At 32.3% G+C, this 21,452-nt stretch overlaps 1 protein-coding gene across 1 annotated transcript in view; it reads right to left on the bottom strand.

Annotated features, from left to right (window-relative positions):
* Positions 1-21,452, bottom strand: part of Mettl25 (methyltransferase like 25) — a 107,807-nt gene that overhangs the window by 85,420 nt on the left and 935 nt on the right. Inside the window, exons 2-5 of the mRNA XM_027920012.3 lie at positions 13,771-13,935; positions 11,111-11,217; positions 2,487-3,086; positions 387-534 (exon numbers count right to left, since the gene is read on the bottom strand). Coding sequence (XP_027775813.2) covers positions 387-534; positions 2,487-3,086; positions 11,111-11,217; positions 13,771-13,935 — 1,020 coding nt within the window. The remainder of the gene's footprint in view (positions 1-386; positions 535-2,486; positions 3,087-11,110; positions 11,218-13,770; positions 13,936-21,452) is intronic.

A 21,452-nucleotide genomic window follows, 5' to 3' on the forward strand; every position in this document is an offset into this window, starting at 1 on the left:
TTGGAAATGGAGAAGGCTATGGAAACGAAAGCAAACCTTGAAACACTATTCATGACAAAATAACTTAACTTTAATGTCTCAGTAAATGCATAACTCACAAGATTTTTAAACAGAAGTTCTCTATGTATCACATAAAATTTTCAAATATTTGCAAAGCTTTCAGGACTAATTAGACCATTTTATGAGCAAATAAACCATACTGAAATATATAAAGTGATGTTGCATCAAATTTCAAATATACCATAATATTAAATTTGCAAGGAAATCAGATGTTATCTTAAATATTAATTCAAATTACAACAATGGCAAAAAGAAAAAAGTGTGTGAAATAAAAAACAGCCCTTTTGACTCAAATAATTAAAAAACTATGATGGAGAACTTTGTACCTTTATGCTCATTTTCAAACTCTTCAGATAAGAGGTGGTAGCAACAACCCACACTGCAAACTCCCTTGATTTCTGAATTGGAAGCAAATATTCGCAGAGTATTTGAAGCAAGATCACCACAAGTATGTAGACCCACCATTAAACATTCCTTTAAAGAAGAAAAATAAGTTTTGGCAATTAAAAGGAGGGTTAAAAACAATTCAAGTCAAGATTTTAAAGATCCATTTGAATATGCAAAGCTTTATAATAAGTAATTTTTATACTTTTTTTTTTTTAAAGGCTGTGATCTCATAACTTTTGAGTTTCTTTCAGTGTTTTTTTTTTTGTACCAGGGACTGAACTCAGGGACACTCGACTACTGAGCCACAACTCCAGCCCTATTTTGTCTTTTATTTAGAGAGTGTTTTGGGTTATTTATCCATTTGTATTTCTCTGACCTCCTTTACAACCAAGTTGCAACACTTTTTTTGATGGGATATTATAATAATTTTGCTTTTCTTGTTAATTAGATAGTTTGGATAAGTTTTCCCATGCTACAGTATTATAAATAAAAAAAATTCAGTCAGGAAAGGTTTATTGTTAATTAAGGAAGTGAACAACAGTTATACATTTCTCTCTTTAAGCTTAGTTGAACTCTCATTAAAGAAAATAACAATAACATCTAATCTCACTGTTTACTGTATTTATCATATAGAATTATTATTAGCAGGTAGGAGCTAGGATACAAAGACACATAAATAAAAATCTAGTCTAATAGTAAAATCTTTTAAGTATTGTTTGTCAGGGGAAGGATAATAGGAAGATTGGTTAATTTGGGTTATTAAATTGATTTATTACAGGATCCAAGAAATAGTCTTGTATTTTATTTTAAATAATTCTTCTGAGTTTATTTTTATTGTCTATTTTCAAATATTTCAAATAGATTTGGAGAAACTTGAAAAAAAAGTGACAATATTCACTAAAAATTCTAAAGTTGGGTTAAATTAGTGGGGCCATTTAACCTGAAGAACAAACCTAATAAATGGATTCATATATAAAATAAAAACAACTCATGAGGATTAACTAGGTTCCTTTCATTGGTGTTTTTCAAAAATATGTTGGAAAAGAAAATTTTCACTTTTTAAAAAACGGCAAAACTCTAGTCAGTTACCAAAAAAAGGATTTAAATTTATGAACAACTCTGATATCTTTTGTTTCCTTCCTTTGGGGAAGAATTTCTAAAAACTTTAACAAGGTAAAATAACACAATTCTAAAAGCTATCTTCTTTTTGAAAGGAGTTAAGCTTCATTAGAAGCTTCTTTATATAATTCTTTAAAAATACAATATTAACTGTTTAACATACTGTCTTTCACTTATTTAATTTGACATGCTTGTAATTTGGAAAAAATTCAAACCTGAAAGAATATCCAGAAGTTATTTTTACTCAAAAGAAATCACATATTTGATCACCAACTCTAACATTAAACATAATTTTGTTCTAGATACTTCTTTACTTTAAGTACGTGTTTCATCTCAAAAAAATGCAAGTGTTGAAGGTGATACATATGCTAATTTGCCAGATTTGATCATTATACCATGTATACATATGTACATTGTACTCCATAAACATGTAAAATTTTTGTGTCAATTAAAAATAAATCTTATAAAAACACATAAGACTTTTCTTCTATTAGAATTTAAACAATACCCAAGTTGGAGACAGAGACTTAGCTTACTAAAACTGAAATTAGAAGAGGGTACTCTAGGGGCTGGGGATGTGGCTCAAGTGGTAGCGCGCTCGCCTGGCATGCGGGCGGCCCGGGTTCGATCCTCAGCACCACATACAAACAAAGATGTTGTGTCCACCGAAAAATAAATAAATAAATATTTTTTAAAAAAAAAAGAAGAGGGTACTCCATTTTGGAATGTGTTCTTGGCAGATTTTAACAGCTGAAAGTATAAAGAATGCCTGGTTAGGGTTTTATTTTCTTGGTCTTTTAGAAAAATGTAATCAGATTAAAATTAATGAAAATGTAAAATTATATTAATAAGCTATTAAAATTAAATTCTGTTTACAGCATTTTTGTAAATCAAATAAAAGAATTTAAAAGTCAAATCACCTCCAGATCTTTAATAATGTCATGTAGTTCAGAATCAGCAGTGATAAAAGAGGTTAACGGTGAATATATATTTGATTCATTTGACTTTGATGCCAATTTTCTTCTCTCTTTATTTGCTTCAGAAATTTCTCTGTTGAGTATTTGAGATGAAGAGTTTGTCTCTACAGCATTGATAGGTAAAAAGTCTATCAGAGAAAAGGGATTTTCAAAACACAAATTATTTTCTCCATGGGGTTGAGCGTGTAGGTTTTCCATTTGTTTTCTAATGTCAGAAATTACAGAGCCTGAAAAATCTGGCAAATAATCTGAGGGAGACATTTTTTCTTGATTTGCAGAACTGTTATTATATGTTTCTTCAACGTTTGCATTATACTTAATTTCATTTTGCACTTTCCTTTCTTTTGCCATTTTTAAGGCCACTCCATTCACATCTACTCTTGATTGAGTATGATAGTGTTTCCAATGTTTCTTCAATTTCCTGTTTCTCTCCTTAGCTCCATGAGTATTAGTATTTGAGGAATCAATTCCATAAACTTTTAAGCCATACTTCAAGGACAAAAAGGAGCTTAAATAGCCTTTCCCAGAACCCAGGTCAATAACCTAAAGTAAGAAAAATGGAATGAATTAAGTAATTTTAGTCAGTTGGTAATAGAAAGCATTCTAGATATTTTTTAAAGCAAGTAAACAAATGAATTATATATTTACACAGCCTGTTGTATTTGCTATTTTTCTTTTAAAAAAACATTTTTATTAAACATTTTCCTATAAGTTTTAGTTAGTATAATAAACCAAGAAAAATAAGTAAAAGATAAATGTTAGAAGAAGAAAAATATCTTTATTCAAAGATGACATGACTATATCCAAAGCAAATCTCTTTTTTTTTAAATTTTTTTATTGTTGGTTGTTCAAAACATTACATAGTTCTTGATATATCATATTTCACACTTTGATTCAAGTGGGTTATGAACTCCCATTTTTACCCCGTATACAGATTGCAGAATCACATCAGTTACACATCCATTGATTTACATATTGCCATACTAGTGTCTGTTGTATTCTGCTGCCTTTCCTATCCTCTACTATCCCCCCCTCCCCTCGCCTCTTCTCTCTCTACCCCCTCTACTGTCATTCATTTCTCCCCCTTGTATTATTTTCCCCTCTCCCCTCACTTCCTCTTGTATGAAATTTTGTATAACCCTGAGGGTCTCCTTCCATTTCCATGCAATTTCCCTTCTCTCTCCCTTTCCCTCCCACCTCTCATCCCAGTTTAATGTTAATCTTCTTCTCATGCTCTTCGTCCCTACTCTGTTCTTAGTTACTCTCCTTATATCAAAGAAGACATTTGGCATTTGTTTTTTAGGGATTGGCTAGCTTCACTTAGCATAATCTGCTCTAATGCCATCCATTTCCCTGCAAATTCTATGATTTTGTCATTTTTTAATGCAGAGTAATACTCCATTGTGTATAAATGCCACATTTTTTTTATCCATTCGTCTATTGAAGGGCATCTAGGTTGGTTCCACCGTCTTGCTATTGTGAATTGGTGCAGCCAATTTGGAAAGCAGTATGGAGATTTCTTGGAAAGCTAGGAATGGAACCACCATTTGACCCAGCTATTCCCCTTCTCGGTCTATTCCCTAAAGACCTAAAAAGAGCATGCTACAGGGACACTGCTACATCGATGTTCATAGCAGCACAATTCACAATAGCAAAGCAAATCTCTGAATAGAAAAAACTAACAGAAATAGTAGGTGAATATAGCAACATGTTAGGATACAAAAGGCAATGGAAGTTAACAATGAACCATCAGAACATATATAATAGAGTAGTAATAAATAATTTCAAGGCAAAATTTTAAAACATTTGAATTAAGACAGTATAACAATAGAATATCCGGGAATAAACTAACAAAGGGCATATATAAAATCCCATAAAAAACTTAGAAAGTCTAGCCAGGCATGGTGGTGCACACCTATAATCCCACTGGCTAGGGAGGCTGAGGCAGGAAGATCCAGATTTCAAAGCCAGCCTCAGCAATGAGGAGAAGATATGCAACTCAGTGAGACCTGTCTTTAAATAAAATACAAATAGGGCTGAGGGTGTGGCTTAGGGTTCAAGCGCCCCTGAGTTGAATCCCTGGTATACAAAACAAAACAAAACAAAAACTTAGAAAGTCTAAATAAAAAGATATATCATATTCACGAAATAACAAGCCAAATGCTGAGATGGAAATTCTCTTTAAGTTGACTTAAAGATTCAACATAATCCTAATAAAAATACTAGAAGGGTTTTTTAACGAAAATCATGAGCAGATATTACAATTTATATGGAAAGAGAAAGTTCCTAGAGTCACAAAAATTATTTTGAAAAAGAATAGGTCAAAGAATATTACTGATTCAAGAATTAATGTAAAACTACACTAATCAAAAGAGTTTAGTAATGATATAAAATGGACATATAAAATCAATGGAAAAAATAAAGTCTGGAAATAGATTAAAATAGACTACATAGACTTCTGATTTTTGCCAACTGCCTAAGGAGAAGATGATAGTCTTTTAAAAAACTTGTAGGTAAAATTGAATGTGTGACAGGAAAAAAATGAACTTTTCCTGTCACACATCAAACACAAAGATTAATAAAAAGTGAATCACAGATTTAAATAACACAGTGAAAACTATTGTGTTGTGGAAGAAACATGAGAAAAATCTCTTGTGATTTTGAGATAGGCTAAGATTTCTTATATAGGACGAAAATTCATGTATAACAAAAATATAGTTTAAACTTCATTAAAATAAAACTTTAGCTATTCAAAATTTATAGTTCAAAAGGAAAATCAATATTTTCAAAACATGTAACTGAAAAAGGGTTTGTGTACCTAGAACATATGAAAAAAGTCTTACAAGTCAATAATAAGAGGACAAGCAATTCAATTAGAAAATAGGCAAAATATGTGAACATACACTTTACAAAATGATATACAAATGGTCAATATGAAGATGCCTGATGTTAGCCATCATTAGAGAAATGTAAATTAAAGCCACAATGAGATACACAAATGTCAAATGGTATTGTCATGTAGACTGACATGGAGCAAATTACATTCTATGCATGCATGTGTCAAAATGAACTCCACTATTATGTGCTATTGAAACTTTTTAAAAAGTACAAAACTAAAAAAAAATATGTAATAGAACATTTATATACAAAGATTAAAAAAATAGTTTACTACAAATTGATACATACATTTAACATATAACCTACCAATATCAATCCTAGCTCTTTACCCAAAAGAAATGAAATATGTCCACATACAATCTTGTATGTGAATATTCATAGCAGGAAAAAAAAAAGGGAAACAACTCAAAGTCTATCAACTTGTGAATGGAAAAATAAATTGTGTTATACCCATATTACAACATAATTTCATAAGAAAGCAAAAAGTTATGAATATAAACAACACTTATGGCTCTCAAAAGCTATGTACAAGGTGAAAGAACTCAAAACACAAAATTCTATATACTATAATTCCATTTATACCATGTTCTAGAAAAGTCAAAACTACAAGCAGATTAGTGGTTCCCTGAGAATGAAGGAGAAAGTATCCTACAGAATGGTATGAGGAAACATTTTTATAACTGTATATAATCACCAAAACTCATCAAACCTTAAGTTGATGAATATCTAAACTATACCTTAATAAATATAAAGAAAAAAATAAATTATAAGTTTTGATTGCCATAAGAAATAAATGAACACCTACAGAAATACTATTGTTAGTTAGCTTTGCATTGCTGTGACTAACATTGAACAAAAACAACTTACAGGAAGAAAAGTTTACTTTGGCTTGTGGTTTCAGAAGTTCAGTACATGGTCGGCTGACTCAATAGCTATGGGCCTAAGGTGAGGCACAAAATCATGGCAGAAGGGCATTGCAGAGAAAAGCTGCTGCTCAGTTCATGGGAACCAAGAATCAGTAATACCTTGAGTGCAAGAAGCCAGCAGTAACATAATCCTCAGAAATGATACCCCCTTAATGATTTACTTCCTCCAGCCATGGCCTACCTGTCTATAGTTACCACCCACGAATCCACATTATTTATTGATCAATTGGATTAAACCAATCCATGGATTTAGGCCACAGGTCATTATCTAATGATTTCACCTCTGAATATTCCTATTTATCTCACACATGAACTTTCGGGGGACATCTCACATCCAAACCATAACAACTATCATAACAAACCATTACCTAATCTTATTATTTATACACACACACACACATACACAAACACATCTTTAATTCCTAAAGTTAATTAAACTCTGACATTAGTATAAACTACTCTAGGAAACACTTCTATATGTAAATCAATGAATGCCATTAAGTCCTAACAAATTTCATGATCTTAAAATTAGACCAGTTCAAAGCTAAGACTCCAAAATTTCCATAAATAAGAAATTAATTTACAAACATTCCTCTATACCTATTTTATACTAATTTTGAAGCTAAGTATTATGAGAAGTAGAGAAGTATTGTATGTATGTATGTGCATGTATGTATATACCATACGTATATACTGTAAGGAACAAAACTCTAACTGAAGATTCAATAGCTATACGCAAATGCAAGGTCTATACAATAACATCTTACTTTAAGGAAATAAAATCTAACTGAATTTACCATATTTCTATTCATAAATGCAAAGGTTATATAGTAGAACCTTATTAATAAATTCCGATGTTTCTTAATCTCATGAGAAAGCAAAGTTCTCCATTCCCTTCTTCCTATATAAAACACACTAATGATGCCAATGACAAGCTAATGTTTGTAATTGGTGTGCTGCTTTGTAAAACACCAGCACATTTGTTCCCTTAAATCTAAAAATGTTTGCTTCCAAGAAGTAATCGATTTTGTTCCTAGAACTGTTTACCATTCTACTGAATCAAGAAAGTTCTAGCTGTAAGTAACACCACACAAAGTTTTGAACAATGAAGAAACTTCATTACTTCATTTAATAAGAAATGTTAAAGTAGAACGCACCTTTGGGAGACTGACTATGCCCAGCCTTTGTACCAGTTGATTTTTATTTCTTTGGATGCAAGATGGCTATAGAAACTCTAAAAAAATCATGTAGTGTAATTCCTAAGATTTTTTTTTTTTTTAAATTAGGACAAACTTTCCTAGCAGGTCTGCACTTGTACCTTATTGACCCCAATTACCTTTCCCCTCCAAACTGGTATTACAATAACATACAGATGGTTAGCAACAGAAAGAAAATTCTGCAATTAAGTTCCATTGATAGGAACATAGAAGCTGTGTAACTTTCTGCTTTCAAACAATCTTGCTCAAATAGCAAAATCCCATAATCATAATGTTCAACACCCTTACCCACAATAGAATTTTCCTTCCTGGATCATCTGCAGTAGTCTATAGGTTTGAAGACAAATGAGTCTCTAGACTAGTAAATGGTAAGAGAGATCTCCTATTGTCCTAATTCTGTTTAGGAGAGTAATTAGAAACATTAGTACACATAATAGTTAAATTTCTTCATAATATTACTATGGTACTATTTTTTAGATAGATAAGCTACATTTTACAGACTAACCTACAGATTTACCATTCTAGGGTAATGGCTCTGATTTATAACTCCAGTGTGGAATTCTGATATGAATTCCAGACTCACAAATCCAATACTCTACCTGACATTTCCACTTGAATATGTAATAAGTATCTCAAATTGAAACTGATCTGTTGATATTCTCTGTAAAACTTGCCTCTCCCATAATCTTTTTCATCAAAGTTAATAATACCTCATTTCCAGACAGAGAACAGAACTCCTTCTTTCTCTCATCATCCATATGTTAATTTTGAGCAAATCCATAAACTGATCATTTACCAAAGCTTTGCAAACCAACTTTATTCTAAATCTGATAACTATAACGGCTTGGCTTTCTCAGTGGTCTCCCTGATCCTACCTTTCTCACCCTCACTCTGTTCTCAACAGAAAAATGCAAAGTCTGATCATACCATTCCTTTCATCAAAACCCTCATTGCCTTTTTGATCTTATCTCTTAATGACTAGCTTTGTTAGTAAGTTGGGTTTTTTTTTTTTTTGGGGGGGGGGTGCTTAACTGCTGAGCCACATCCCCAGTCCTTTTTAAATATTTTATCTACAGACAGGATCTTGCTGAGTTGCTTAGGATTTTGTTAAATTGCTGAGGTTGGCTTTGAACTCAAAATCCTCCTACCTCAACCTCTTGAAACGCTAGGATTACAAGCTTGCTCCACTGTGCCCAGCCTAAATTGTTTGCTTTAACTCTGGAAGCATCTACTTAAATAGGAGCTGGTTTCTTAAAGGAATCAGTTTACATGTCTAAAAACAGTGAAGTAGAGAATCAAAGACAGTCGATCTATTTTCTTCATAAAACGACAGAGAAGAAAAAAAAGATCCAGTGGCTGCAATGGCTTTCTTCTCATTCAGAATAAAATGGCCAAATGATGATCACAAACGCCTCCAAAAATCTATAACTTCATAATCTTCCCTTTCCCACTCCAACCTCAGCTGTTATTTTTCTCTTATTCACTCCACTGGTGTCTATTTGGCTTCCTGGCTATTCTGAGAACTAAGTAGTCACATTCCCACTTCAGTGCCACCGAACACATTCACTTCATTTGAAAACCCTTTCCTTCAGATATTTTAAAGTTTCTGTATCTTCTAAAAGAGGTATTAACTCATATTATCTTTACAAAGAGGTCTTACTTGCCTTATCTTCTGAATTAACCCCTCCCTTCCCCTTTTCTTTCCTCTTTAAAATGTTTTAACATATATAACAAAAAAATACTTAGAATCTTTTTATTGTCTAGTTGTCCTTATTAAAATATAAATGCCATGAGGGCAAAAGTACTTTTTATTTATTGCTATGTGTTCAGTGTTTTAAACAATGCCTCTGAAACATGGTAGGAGCTAAAGAAAATATTGGTTAAATGAACGAATACAAGAACATGTGCAAAATATGCAAAGGGATACAAATATTGAAGAAATACAAATCAAGAAGGCTTGGTAATATGAGTGTGAGAAGTAAAGTTTTGGGCATTCCAGTGGTGCTATGGATGAGGTAGAAATGAATTTCTTTTTTTTTTCTACTTCTCTATGATTACTGCTAAGGTTAAGTATTTCAGAATCTCAGCCTCAGTCTACCAAATCCATATTTATTTAATCTCCATTTTAAAAGTGTAATTAGTATACACAGAATACATTTAAATGTAAACATTAAGAGAATCAAATAATAAGATCATTAAGTGATTTCAAGATAAAAATCTTAGTGTCCCTTAGTGCTAAGGACATTCTAATCTATAGTAATTTGCACCTTATCAGAATCACAAATTTTAGATTTGTTTCATTCACTAGATATAATTTTAACCACTATAAAAAAGTTTTCTTAAAAAAGGCCTAACATGGTACATTAAGCTATTTAAAAATATTTTGTATGTACTTTATAAATACAAATAAATCTAGTTTATCAACTTAAATTTATTTACTATTACATAGTATTTTACATAAAAATAAACATAACACAGAGAGAGAGAGAGAGAGAGAGAGAGATAAATAAACATAAATAAAGTTATAGAGTAAATATCCCTCATTTTTGTTTGTGTTACCCCAGAGGCAGATCTGTCAACAAAGATTGAAATGAAAGTGATCTATTTGGTAGTAAAACACAGGAAGGGAAGTAAAATAGAAAAAAATAGCAGCCCAATAAAGGTGTTTTTCTAAACAAGATAACATAATACTTTAGGGCAACTTGGGTTTAATCCCACTCAGAAGCTGAGGACTAGGGTAAAGCACATATCTAAGAATCATCTGTTATCGTTTAGTATTAGGTGTCCCCTAAAAGCTCATGTGTGAGATGATGCAAGAAGGTTTAGAGATGAAATGATTGGGTTATGAGAGCCTTAACCCAATCAGTGAATTAATCTGATGATAGGGATTAACTGAGTGATAACTGAAGGCAGGTATGGTGTGGTTGGAAGAGGCGGGACATTGGAGATGTTCCTCTGGGGTATATATTTTGTACCTAGTGAGTGGAGTCTCTTTCTTTCTGCTTCCTGGGTGCTTTTCTCTTCCACCCTCTTCCACCATGATGTTCTGTCTCACCTCAAGTACGAAACAATGGAGCTGGCTGTCTATGGACTGAAACCTCTGAAACTGTGAGCCCCTAAATAAACTTTTCCTCCTATAATTGTTCTTGTCAGGTCTTAGTCACAGCAGCAAGAAAGCTGACTAAAATATCATACCACCTGAAATGTTGCATCAGTTATTGGTTCAAGGCTATCGAGGGGAGGAATTAATTTCCAGAACTTATATATGAGCAGTACTTGTTTCAGCAGCAGGAGAAAGCCCACAGGAAAGAAATGGTGATAGTGCAGGTATAAACCAGTCTAGCACACTATGAAATGGTAAGGCCCGAGAGTAATTGGATTAAGTGCCCTACAGCAACTTCTATTTCCATGATTACAGGCATATGCCTCAAATTTACAATCCTCCTGCCTCAGTCTCCAGAATTGCTGGGAATATAGGCATGCCCAATCATACCTGGATAGTAAAAATACAGGGAAATATTCTTACCTGCTTTACTCCGTAGTAATCAGTAATACTGCAGATCAGCTGTGACATTGCCTGAACTTCATGAGATTTTTTCATATTCATAAACTCAACTGGCTTCAAATTTTCAGCTAAATGAAAATAAAACAAAACTGAAATAACACTTCTAAAGCAAAATTTAATAGAATTAAAATTATCAGCCAATGCTCATTTTTTGGAATTAAATACGAAAATAAGATAGAAATTCTATTGTAGTATCTGATAGATTTCTATTCCATAGCTGCTATGAATCTAATTTGAATAAAGATCTACATATCATTAAAAATGTCCCTTGATACAAGCAGTTAATGATAAAGACTGAAAAACTATACTACAAAAGAAACTTTCCATTAAGAGACAACTTAAGAGTGGAAAGGCAAGCAACAAAAAGGGAAAAAAATATTTCCAATACATACAACTACAAAAACAAAATGAATTTCTATATATCAATAAGTACCTGTACTGTCTAGTACAGTAGCTACTAGCCATGCATGATTATTTAAATTTGCATTTAAAAAATTCAAATAAAATTGCAAATTGTTTCTGAGCTGCATTAGGCATACTTAAAATGCTCAACAACCATGTTGTTTTCTATTGTCCCAAGAATCAAAGATACATATTTCTATATCAATGCAGAACATCACACAGGATGGTGCATTATGGTATATACTCTATATTATAAAAGTGGCCAAAGAGCATGTGACAAAGTAGTTAACATCATCACACATGTGAGAGTTGGGCAGTAGGGAACTGAAATGTAGTGCTGGGATGATTATTATAGCATAACAGTTTTGTTCACTTTGAGTTCCAAAATGCAGTCCTTAACCATTATAATCAAGGGAAGGGCCAAGGCTATCCTTGATACAGAGCCCATTCAGTTATTGCCAGTCAGCAACATCTGACATTAAAGCTCAGTGAATTTCTATACAGCTTCTATAGCAACGTTGCTGGTGAACTTATTTAGCAACTGGAATACCCCTACTAAGAGCCATGATTCAAAAAGCCCTCTGTTTTGCTGCAGGAAAAACTATGAGATAATTTTGCTTAAAATGATTAAAGAGATTAATGAAAAAGATTAAAATAATTAAAGAATTACATTTAAAGGGAAATGCTCCCTTTACAAATGATAACTCCAGTGGATTCATTTTTAACAAGTAAGCAAACTTATTTTCATGAGTAATGGGACAAAATTACATGTGTCTCCTAGTATCATGAGTGAGAAAGGGATTATGTTAAGTAGTCTTCAGGTAAAAAATGTATAACCTGAATCTAATCATAGGGAAATAATAAAACAGACCCAGCCTATATGCATTGAAAGTATCAGTGTCAGGAAAAACAAAAGGCAGGCTGAGGAACTGTTCTAGATTAAAGAATTAAACATAAAACTAAATACCATACATAAGCTTGGACTGATTTCTATACTAAGGAAAAAACTGGCCATACAAATATTTTTAAGAAACTTAAGAGAAATTTGAATACAGATTGCTTATTAGATAGCATTACTCTAGCAATGTTAGGTTGCTTATTAGACAGTATTACACTAGCAAGGTTAGATTCCTAAGTGTGTTCATGTGTTATGAGATGTTTAGGAAATGTCCTTGTTCTTGCAAGATATATACTGAAGTACTTGAGGGTAAAGTGTTACGATATATGTAATTTATGTTCAAAGGATTCAGATAAAAGGCTGCATGTGAATGCATGTGTGTGTGTAAAGAACTACAACAAATGTGAGGACATTTTAACAAACAGTGAATCTAGGTGAAAATTATACAGGGTTCACTGTACTACTTTTGCAACTTTTTGTAACTTTTCAAAATAAAAAGATGGGGAAAGGAGGATTAAATGAGATAACAGTTCCGAGCTTTGTGGACAATAAATAAGATCTGTAATTCATTATTTTATTAATTAGATAATAATAAGTATTAAAACTGGCTCCTACCTCAACATCAAAGACTGTTTTTAATTTTTTTTTTATTTTTGTAGTTAGAGTTGGACACAATAATTTTATTATTTATTTATTTATTATTTTTATGTGGTGCTGAGGATTGAACCCAGGGCCTTGCATGTGCGAAGCGAGCACTCTACCACTGAGCCATAACCCCAGCCCCTAAAAGACCGTGTTTTTTTTTTTTTAAATCATCTTCTTTTCTCTATCTGAATAGGAACATATAAGTTATTCACATTTAATAAAATTATTGAATCAACTGAGTTTTAATCTACTATGTTGCCATTTGTTTTTTCACTTGTGCCATCCCTACTTTCTCACACTCAGGTTTCTCCCTCATACCCCCAACCACACTGTGCATTTCTCTCATCTCTTCCTAAAGAACCAGCCACAGCAACCAGTAGCCCACAGCAACAAAAATAAAAAAAAGATTTTGTAATTTGTATTATCCCACTGTACTGTAATCTATGTTTGAAGAGCAGGCACTAACTAAAGATAGCCAGAGGCTAAAGTAAGAACAAAATTCAGAGATCTATAGTTATTCTGTTTAATATGGTATAAAAGAAAATCAATTCTTCTAGGTATAAGATAATTTATCATGACTTATAAGGTCTAACAATAAGAATATGTTGGAAAGATAGTATATGTCTAAAACATAAGTATCTAAAACACATACATGTATACACATAAACATACATACCAGTCCTCTGTTTTTTATTTCCTTGAAGAGCTACAAGCAACTGTTCAAAAGGAGTACACATTCCCAAGTTTTGAACAGAATAATATTTTGCAGCCAGAGAAAAGGCTTCCACACTCACTAGCTTCTGAGAAGTTTCACAAAATGCTTTTGGAAAATCACTAACACCTAAAAAATCATAATAGGAGAACAAAAACAAAAATATTAGTAATAACCAAATAACTAAAAACTAATCAGTATGAGATTTTAAAATAATAAATGAATGTTGGAATTTTATAGCAAATTACAATATTTTTGTTTTAGTGTGAATTTTGGCAGTATCTCTAAAAGTTCCATTTGTATCTGTTATTTAAACTATAGCTATTTGTAGACAATAAATAAGGTCTGTAATTCATTATTTTATTATTTAGATAATAATAAGTATTAAAACTGGTTCCTACCTCAGTATCAAAGACTGTGTTTTTAATTTTTTTTGTAGTTGTAGTTGGACACAATAACTTTATTATTTATTTATTATTTTTATGTGGTGCTGAGGATCGAACCCAGGGCCTTGCACGTAGCACCCTGTTTTAACATTTTACTCAATTATATGTTTAAATATCAAATTAAATTTTGGCTCATTTCAAGAACTAATAAAAGAAAGACTTAAATCTTAACAGTAAGATAGTTACTTAATTCGTGGAATAGTCCTGTCTGATCTATAACTGTGCATTTTCAGTTCAACCCTTTATAACACTATTACCTTACTATCCATACTGCCTACAGAACAATGGTAATAACCCCAGTGGTATAAAGGTTACTATAAAACAGTTCCTCTGTCATTTGGACCATATAGACTTGTGTGTGTGTGTTGTGTGTGTGTGCGTGCACACACATGGGCAGGTGGGAGGGGGCTATATGTATTGCTGAAGGTGCTGCCAGTCTGATAATTCTAAAACTAATTAAGTTATGATCTGGTAAAATAGTTCATTTTTCCTCGTGGTCAGTTTTAAACCACACATTTTCTTTTATAGTAACTGTTGACAGTTTCTAAAGGCTCACAAATTCAAAATAGTATGGGAACGTGGTATAATGTTTACAAACATCAGTGCCCCTCTGGGTAGGAGTATGTATAAATACCCTATTAAACTCAGGTGTAGCAACATCTTGCTTAGGTAAACTAGACCATTTTTAGGCAGAAGATTTAAGAATATGGGAAGAACTTTCCCTAGCTCTGTGATTTGTGAAGATGGAACTCATCTCAATCTGAGTCCCTGAGTGACTATGTCAAGGTAAGCAGTATTGTCAAACTATAATGGATATGTATACACCAATGGAAATACAGGATGAAAAGTCAACTACATTGCTTTCCATCACTTAGGTTTTAGGCTTATTATTATAGCATAATGCTGCCTATTCTGATGGATATGTAAAGGGACATTGACAGATTTGCTTAATCTTATTTTTCTATGGTCATTTTTAAGTCAAGTCAATTTACTTAAGAGGATTTTTAAAAAGGCATTCCAATTTGTCTGTAGTAGTTCAAAGTAACTCTAGATGGAGGGGTCCAAGTAAGCCTATTTGCTGATAATTATTTTTTAAAAAACTGACATAACAACAACAACAAAAAACTCCATCCAGTGGAAAAATAAAATAGGTAAAATGCTCACCTTATAAAAGCATGGTACAATCTATATACCACTGAAGTCTTCTCTAGCACAGCTGATCCTCACAGTTACTTACAAAATTATAAAAATTCACCTAAACACAAAGAATAATGATGCTATTTGACAAGGCCTGAAAGCAAGATAACTGATGTAGGTTTATAGAATTCTAAACAAAAACAACATATTTAAGCTATTATCTTTTGAAAGCTAGTATCTCTTAAGTAGGTGGGGGCAATGTTTACCAAATTCATTAATAGAAAATTGGCAGGGATATGTAACTTCTATTTTTTAATCAACTAAAAATAAAAGAAGATTTCAAAATTACTATAGTGAATTTATTTAAGATATATTTTATGTGTTATATAAAGTTCTTTGGACATTTTACAAACTGAACTGATACAGCCAAAAAGTAATAAAATCCACATCAAAATATTTAGGCATGATACAGAGGGGAAAACTCAGTCAACTATTAAGTGAGACTCTCAGGTTTAAGAGCAGTCTCAACATCCCCAAGTTCCAGGGCAGCAATTTCTTAGAGTGTGATAGAATAAGAGTATTAAATCTCAATGTGCAAAGGGACTATTATAAAAGTCAGTTATTGGACAATGTTGCCAACAGAAAGAAATGTGATGTTTCTGTTGGAAAAGTAAAGGTTCAAATCAACTTAACTATCCTACTGAAAATACTTGAAAAATTTTCAATCAAACCTGAATTAAATATTGTTAATTTGCTTTCAATAATAGCCCCCTACCCCCATTACTTCAGAAATTTTGGAGATCTAATTGCAATGATAATGACTTTCAACAATAATTAATTTTTAAAAAGGCCAGTGTTCTGATCCAGCCCAATAGTTTATATCATTAGGGTTAACACCATTTTATTCAGGCCAGAATTCCATGAATAAAATATTTTTGAATTATGGAACTACATCCACTATACTTATTTTGTTTTTAACTTGTAATTTCCATGACTTGCTACTTTTTAGAGATTCAAAGAAAGAAATGTCAACGAACTTGTCTTTACTTCTGTCTCTGAAACAGTATGTGAAAAGTTAGTTATAAGGCAATGATAATGGTGTCAAGAGTTCGCACAGTGCTTCCTTGGGTACCTGTATAATCAGTTTGGGATCAGCAACTAGTAAAACAGAAACCACAGGATTACTTATATTTAGTTAATTCTTAGATTTGTTTTTTTTTTTCTTTTTGTACAGGGAAAGCTTGTTAAATTTGTTGCCCATTTTTACCTGTATATTATGTGGCTTGATTATTTTGCCCATAACACCCTCTACTGGAAGTTCCTGTTCTGTTTCATTATATGCTTTTCTTGTGTTCTCTACATACTTTTATTTTTCATGCAACCTACTATTTCAGAGAAGAGAAACTTCTTATAAAAAAAAGGCCAGTGTTATATGACAGTTATTATAAGATAGGTTAATTGAGTGAGAAGTAGAGGAGGGAGGTATTTTCTATAAATATGAAACCAGAATAATTTTTTTTTATATCAGAGATCAATGTGTAAGAAAAGATAGAAAAGTCATTCATATATATTACATTATGAAAGTCTTAAGTAGACGAATTCATAATACAATTTCAAAACTAAAAATACAATGAATGTACATTTACAATTAATAATAAAAACTAAATTTCAAAAATAAATGTCTCTTACTTGAATGTTATGAAACACTATGGGAGATGACACCTGCAAGGGTTCACAGTAATTCTTCACTATTATGCTATGTGCCAAGTACTATGCCAAACTCTTTTCCTTTCATGACAGTTTTCTAAGCTAGTTAATTAGTGCTTTTATCCCCATTTACTGAGGAAAAAACTGAGACATAGGGAAGCTATGATTGATCCAAATTTGCACAGATACTAAGTGGCAGGGCATGTAAACTGAGGCAGTCTTGACTTCAGAACTTGCTCTTAATTCTGTTATCATGCCACAATGATAAGTATAGTGGACAATAAAGGAAATCAGGCAAAATAGCAGTGAAAAAAAAAGAAAAGCATTAAGCAAACCTGTCAGCCTCAGGTTTGGCAATAATTTCCTCCTGTAGAGATTAAAATATTTTGTACTCTGTCTTCATAACCACTTTTTTCATTCCCCTTTAACACCTTCTCTCCACCAGAATGATTTAAAAGTTTCCAGAAATTGAAAAGTAATTTTTACATGTAAAATAACTGATAAGTCTCTGAAAGGGGAATAAAAATGTTTTTATAAGATTCACTGTGTAATCTATTTCTAGAGACAAAATACTACTGCTACAAGCTAACTGTAAAGCAAGTACTTTGCACACAGCATGAATGAATGAACAAATGAATGCCTGCATGCATGAATGACAGCAATATTTCAATACACTTACTATTGTACCATCATCAGCTACAGAAAGAGAGACGAACTCTCCTAAAAACTCTGTGGATGTAATCACTGAGGCCTCTACGAGGACTTCAATAGCCTGTTAGAGAAGCATAAAATCTCATTTCAGCCCAAATATTTATAATTGTAGGATAAGGTGAGAGTGATTTAGAACATTTAGAATGTGACATAAGATAAAATGAAATTATGCACCAAAATTTGTGTTACAGGAGTGAGGGGAAACTCAATATCACACAGCCTATGGATCAGAATTTCAAGAAACCAGTGGTGCCTTCCTCATAATAATCTTCAAAGGACATCAGTTTTTGTATTAATTTCTACACAAATATTCTAAAGATTTCTTCAGTTCAAAGGTTCAGAACCAAACTGAATGTTGTCATTTTACCATAATCTTTCTCTTATTTCCTGTCTTAAGAGCATTTTCATTCAGTGTTAAAGTTAAAAATCTTCACATTATCTTAAATATTTCTTGTGTCCTCGATTTATACATCTACCCATGCCTCCATCTGGATGTAAAAATGTCTTTCATTTGGAAACCTCCTCCCTCTATCACTGCTGTGGTTCAAACCCTATTAACTCTCACCAGTGCTACTGCAATGGCTTCATAGTTGTTATTTTCCTTTTGGATAAAAGTCCCACAGCACAATGCTCACTGGTTGAGTTGAACAGAACATGTTTTCTAACATAAAAAATTTACCTTTATTCAATACAAATTTTATTAAACTTTTATTTTTGGTATTGGTGATTGAATCCAGGGGCACTTATACACTGAGCTATACCCCGAACCCTTTTTTGTATTTCATTTAGAGACAGGATCTTGCTGAGTTGCTTAGGGCCTCAATAATTCGCTGAGCCTGGTTTGAACTCACAATTCTCCTGCCTCAGCCTCCCAAGCCACTGGGATTACGGGTTAATTAAGCATTTTAAAGTTTTGGCTTCTGTTAACAGTTGACTTTTAACTTCAATCTTTGATAAATTTTTAATACAATTTAATCAAATGCTAAAATGTCTTATCAACTTTTGAAAATTAAAGATAGACCTAGATAAATTTTATGAATGTTTATCTATCTTCCTATACTCTACCAAGGAAAAAACCAGAATATATCCTGTTGCTTTTAAAAGAAACTAATATCACCCAATTATGTGCTAGGAAACTTTTTGGTTAAGTCATTACAGCTTAATTTACAGTTGTATATGAATTTTTTAATAAGTTACTTAAACATTTAAACCATGCTTTTGGAAGGAATAAGAAATAATTAATAAGAAATTGACATTCATATCTTTACTATACCAATACTAACATCACATTGAATGTATAAGTTTGTTTAATCATGCCAAAAGTAGTTTCACAATTATATTTATAAAAATGACATTAAATATAAAGATAGAAAAATTTAACCATAGTATTTTAACTCTATCAGATTCTTTTCTCTTGAGAGGAACAAAACTATTCAAAGAAACAAATTTAAAAATGCATTTGCTAAGTAAAAAATAAATTAGTTAAAAAGTAAATTAAGTCTGAGGTGCCTAGTATGTAAACAGTTGTCATGAAAGATTATTTCAGCTCAAAATTCTTAGGAACAGGAAGACGACTAAAATAATAAATGAAAAACAGCTTAACTTGTGGGATACGGGACTAGAATTTTGTAGGGGAAATTTATAACAACTAACTCAGAAAACAATACAACAATTGAGACCCACACATTTTCAATCTCAAAGATTAAAAAATGTTGAACATTTATTTGGAAAATGAAACCAACTAGTTTTAGATAAGAGCACTCTCACATAGCTGAAATTAAATAATATATAATAAATCAAAAAGCAATTCTAGGGCAATACTAAGAGCACAGGATTTTTACAGATTATTTGATGTATAAAAAGCATAATGATTAAATTACCAGATCACATGAAATGGGAAGAAACTAAAATAAAAGTCTCCTAAAAAGGAATGTTTTTTCTTTTTTCTTTTGGTACTGAAGATTGAACCCAGAGGCACTTATCCACTGAGCCATATCCACAGCCCTTTTTTATATTTTATTTAGAAACAAGGTCTCACTGAGTTGCTTAGGACCTCACTAAGTTGCTGGGGCTGGCTTTGAACTGGCGATTATCTTGCCTCAGCCTCCAGAGCCTCTGGTGCGCAATTGTGCCTGGCGGGATGCAAGTTTTTGAAAAAAAAATTATACCTTGTTCGTTATTGTATTCGTTATTGTATTCACAACACCTAGCTCAACATTTTACTCAGAAAATACCAAGTAATTTTTGCAAAAATAAAAATAATCAGGCACACTTGGGTTGGGAGGCTTAGAGAATACTGACCTATTCTCAAACTCTACAAATGACAACATACTGAAAACATATTGAAAAATAATGACCCTGCAGAGGTTGCAGAAGGGAGGCTCAAGGATTGCCTATTTCTTCCTCTCAAATAGCAGTAAGTTTAAATTCAACCATTTCTAGTACTTACTAATTCAGCATATTGCCCAGAGCAGTGATAATTTATACTATGCTAAAAAAAAAAAAACTAAACTAATTTAAAAAATTGAAATAGCTATTATCATGGTTTCTTTTTCTCCTCAGTTAGATCTTTTATTCCTGAGTAACCTCAATGAGGTCTTGCCTGGACAAGACCTTGTCTCCCCTTGTTTATTTCTCTCTTATGTACTTTTTCTCTGTAGCACTTAAAAAAAATTGGGGGGGGGGGTCCTACTTCATCCCTTTACAATTCTCTAATTTCTAGAAAAGTACATGGCACACAATTGACACTTGATTACCATGTTTGCTGACTGGAGTAATAAATGAACTTCCCCAAGATCACAGAACTGATAAATGGCAGAAATGGGATTTGAATTATGACTCCAAAGTTTACAAATTTCACAGCTACTCTATAATGGCCATAATAACTCACAACTGTTTAATAAAAGAACAAATCTAGTCAAAATGATTCTAATGCTCTTCTCTGACACAAATAATGAACCTCATATAATAATGAGGGAAATGCCCATCTTTCCATCATCAAAAATTAAGATTCCTTACAACACAGATTATTAAAACTCACTCTTTTAAATACAAGAAGTAGCTGAGCAGTTGTATAATTGAATATTTTATATAAAAAAGCTTTTAGGTCTAGAGATATTTCAAAAGTTAACAATCTTCTCTAGATTTCATTGCTGTTGGATTAAAAAATGTTTTTTTATTTTCAAAATATAGGTTCTAGAATTCACTTTACTCTGGGACAGGAGCCCACAAAAACTCACCGCTGCATTAGTAGATATGCAAAATTGTCACTGCTACCATCCTAATTCAAATAAGTCATCATTTCCCTACACTAATTAATCTCTTATTTATCTCTCTCTCTCTTTCTCTTTTCTTTTTTGGTACCGGGGATTAAACCCAGGGGTGCTTAACTACTGATTCACATCCCCATCCCTTTTTTTATTTTTTAAATTTTGAGACAGGGTCTAGCTAAGTTGCTGAAGGTCTTGTTAAATTGCTAAGGCTCGCTTTGAACTTGCCATCCTCCTGCCTCAGCCTCCTAAGTAGCTGGGATGACAAGCGTGCCCCACAGCGTGAAATCATCTCTTAACAAGCTTTTGCACCACTGTGTAATTTATTCTTCAAAAATCCCTCAGAGTTATCTTTTCAAATATATATATTAGATTA

The sequence above is a fragment of the Marmota flaviventris genome, chromosome 3, assembly GCF_047511675.1.
Source record: "Marmota flaviventris isolate mMarFla1 chromosome 3, mMarFla1.hap1, whole genome shotgun sequence".
Taxonomy (NCBI): domain Eukaryota; kingdom Metazoa; phylum Chordata; class Mammalia; order Rodentia; family Sciuridae; genus Marmota; species Marmota flaviventris.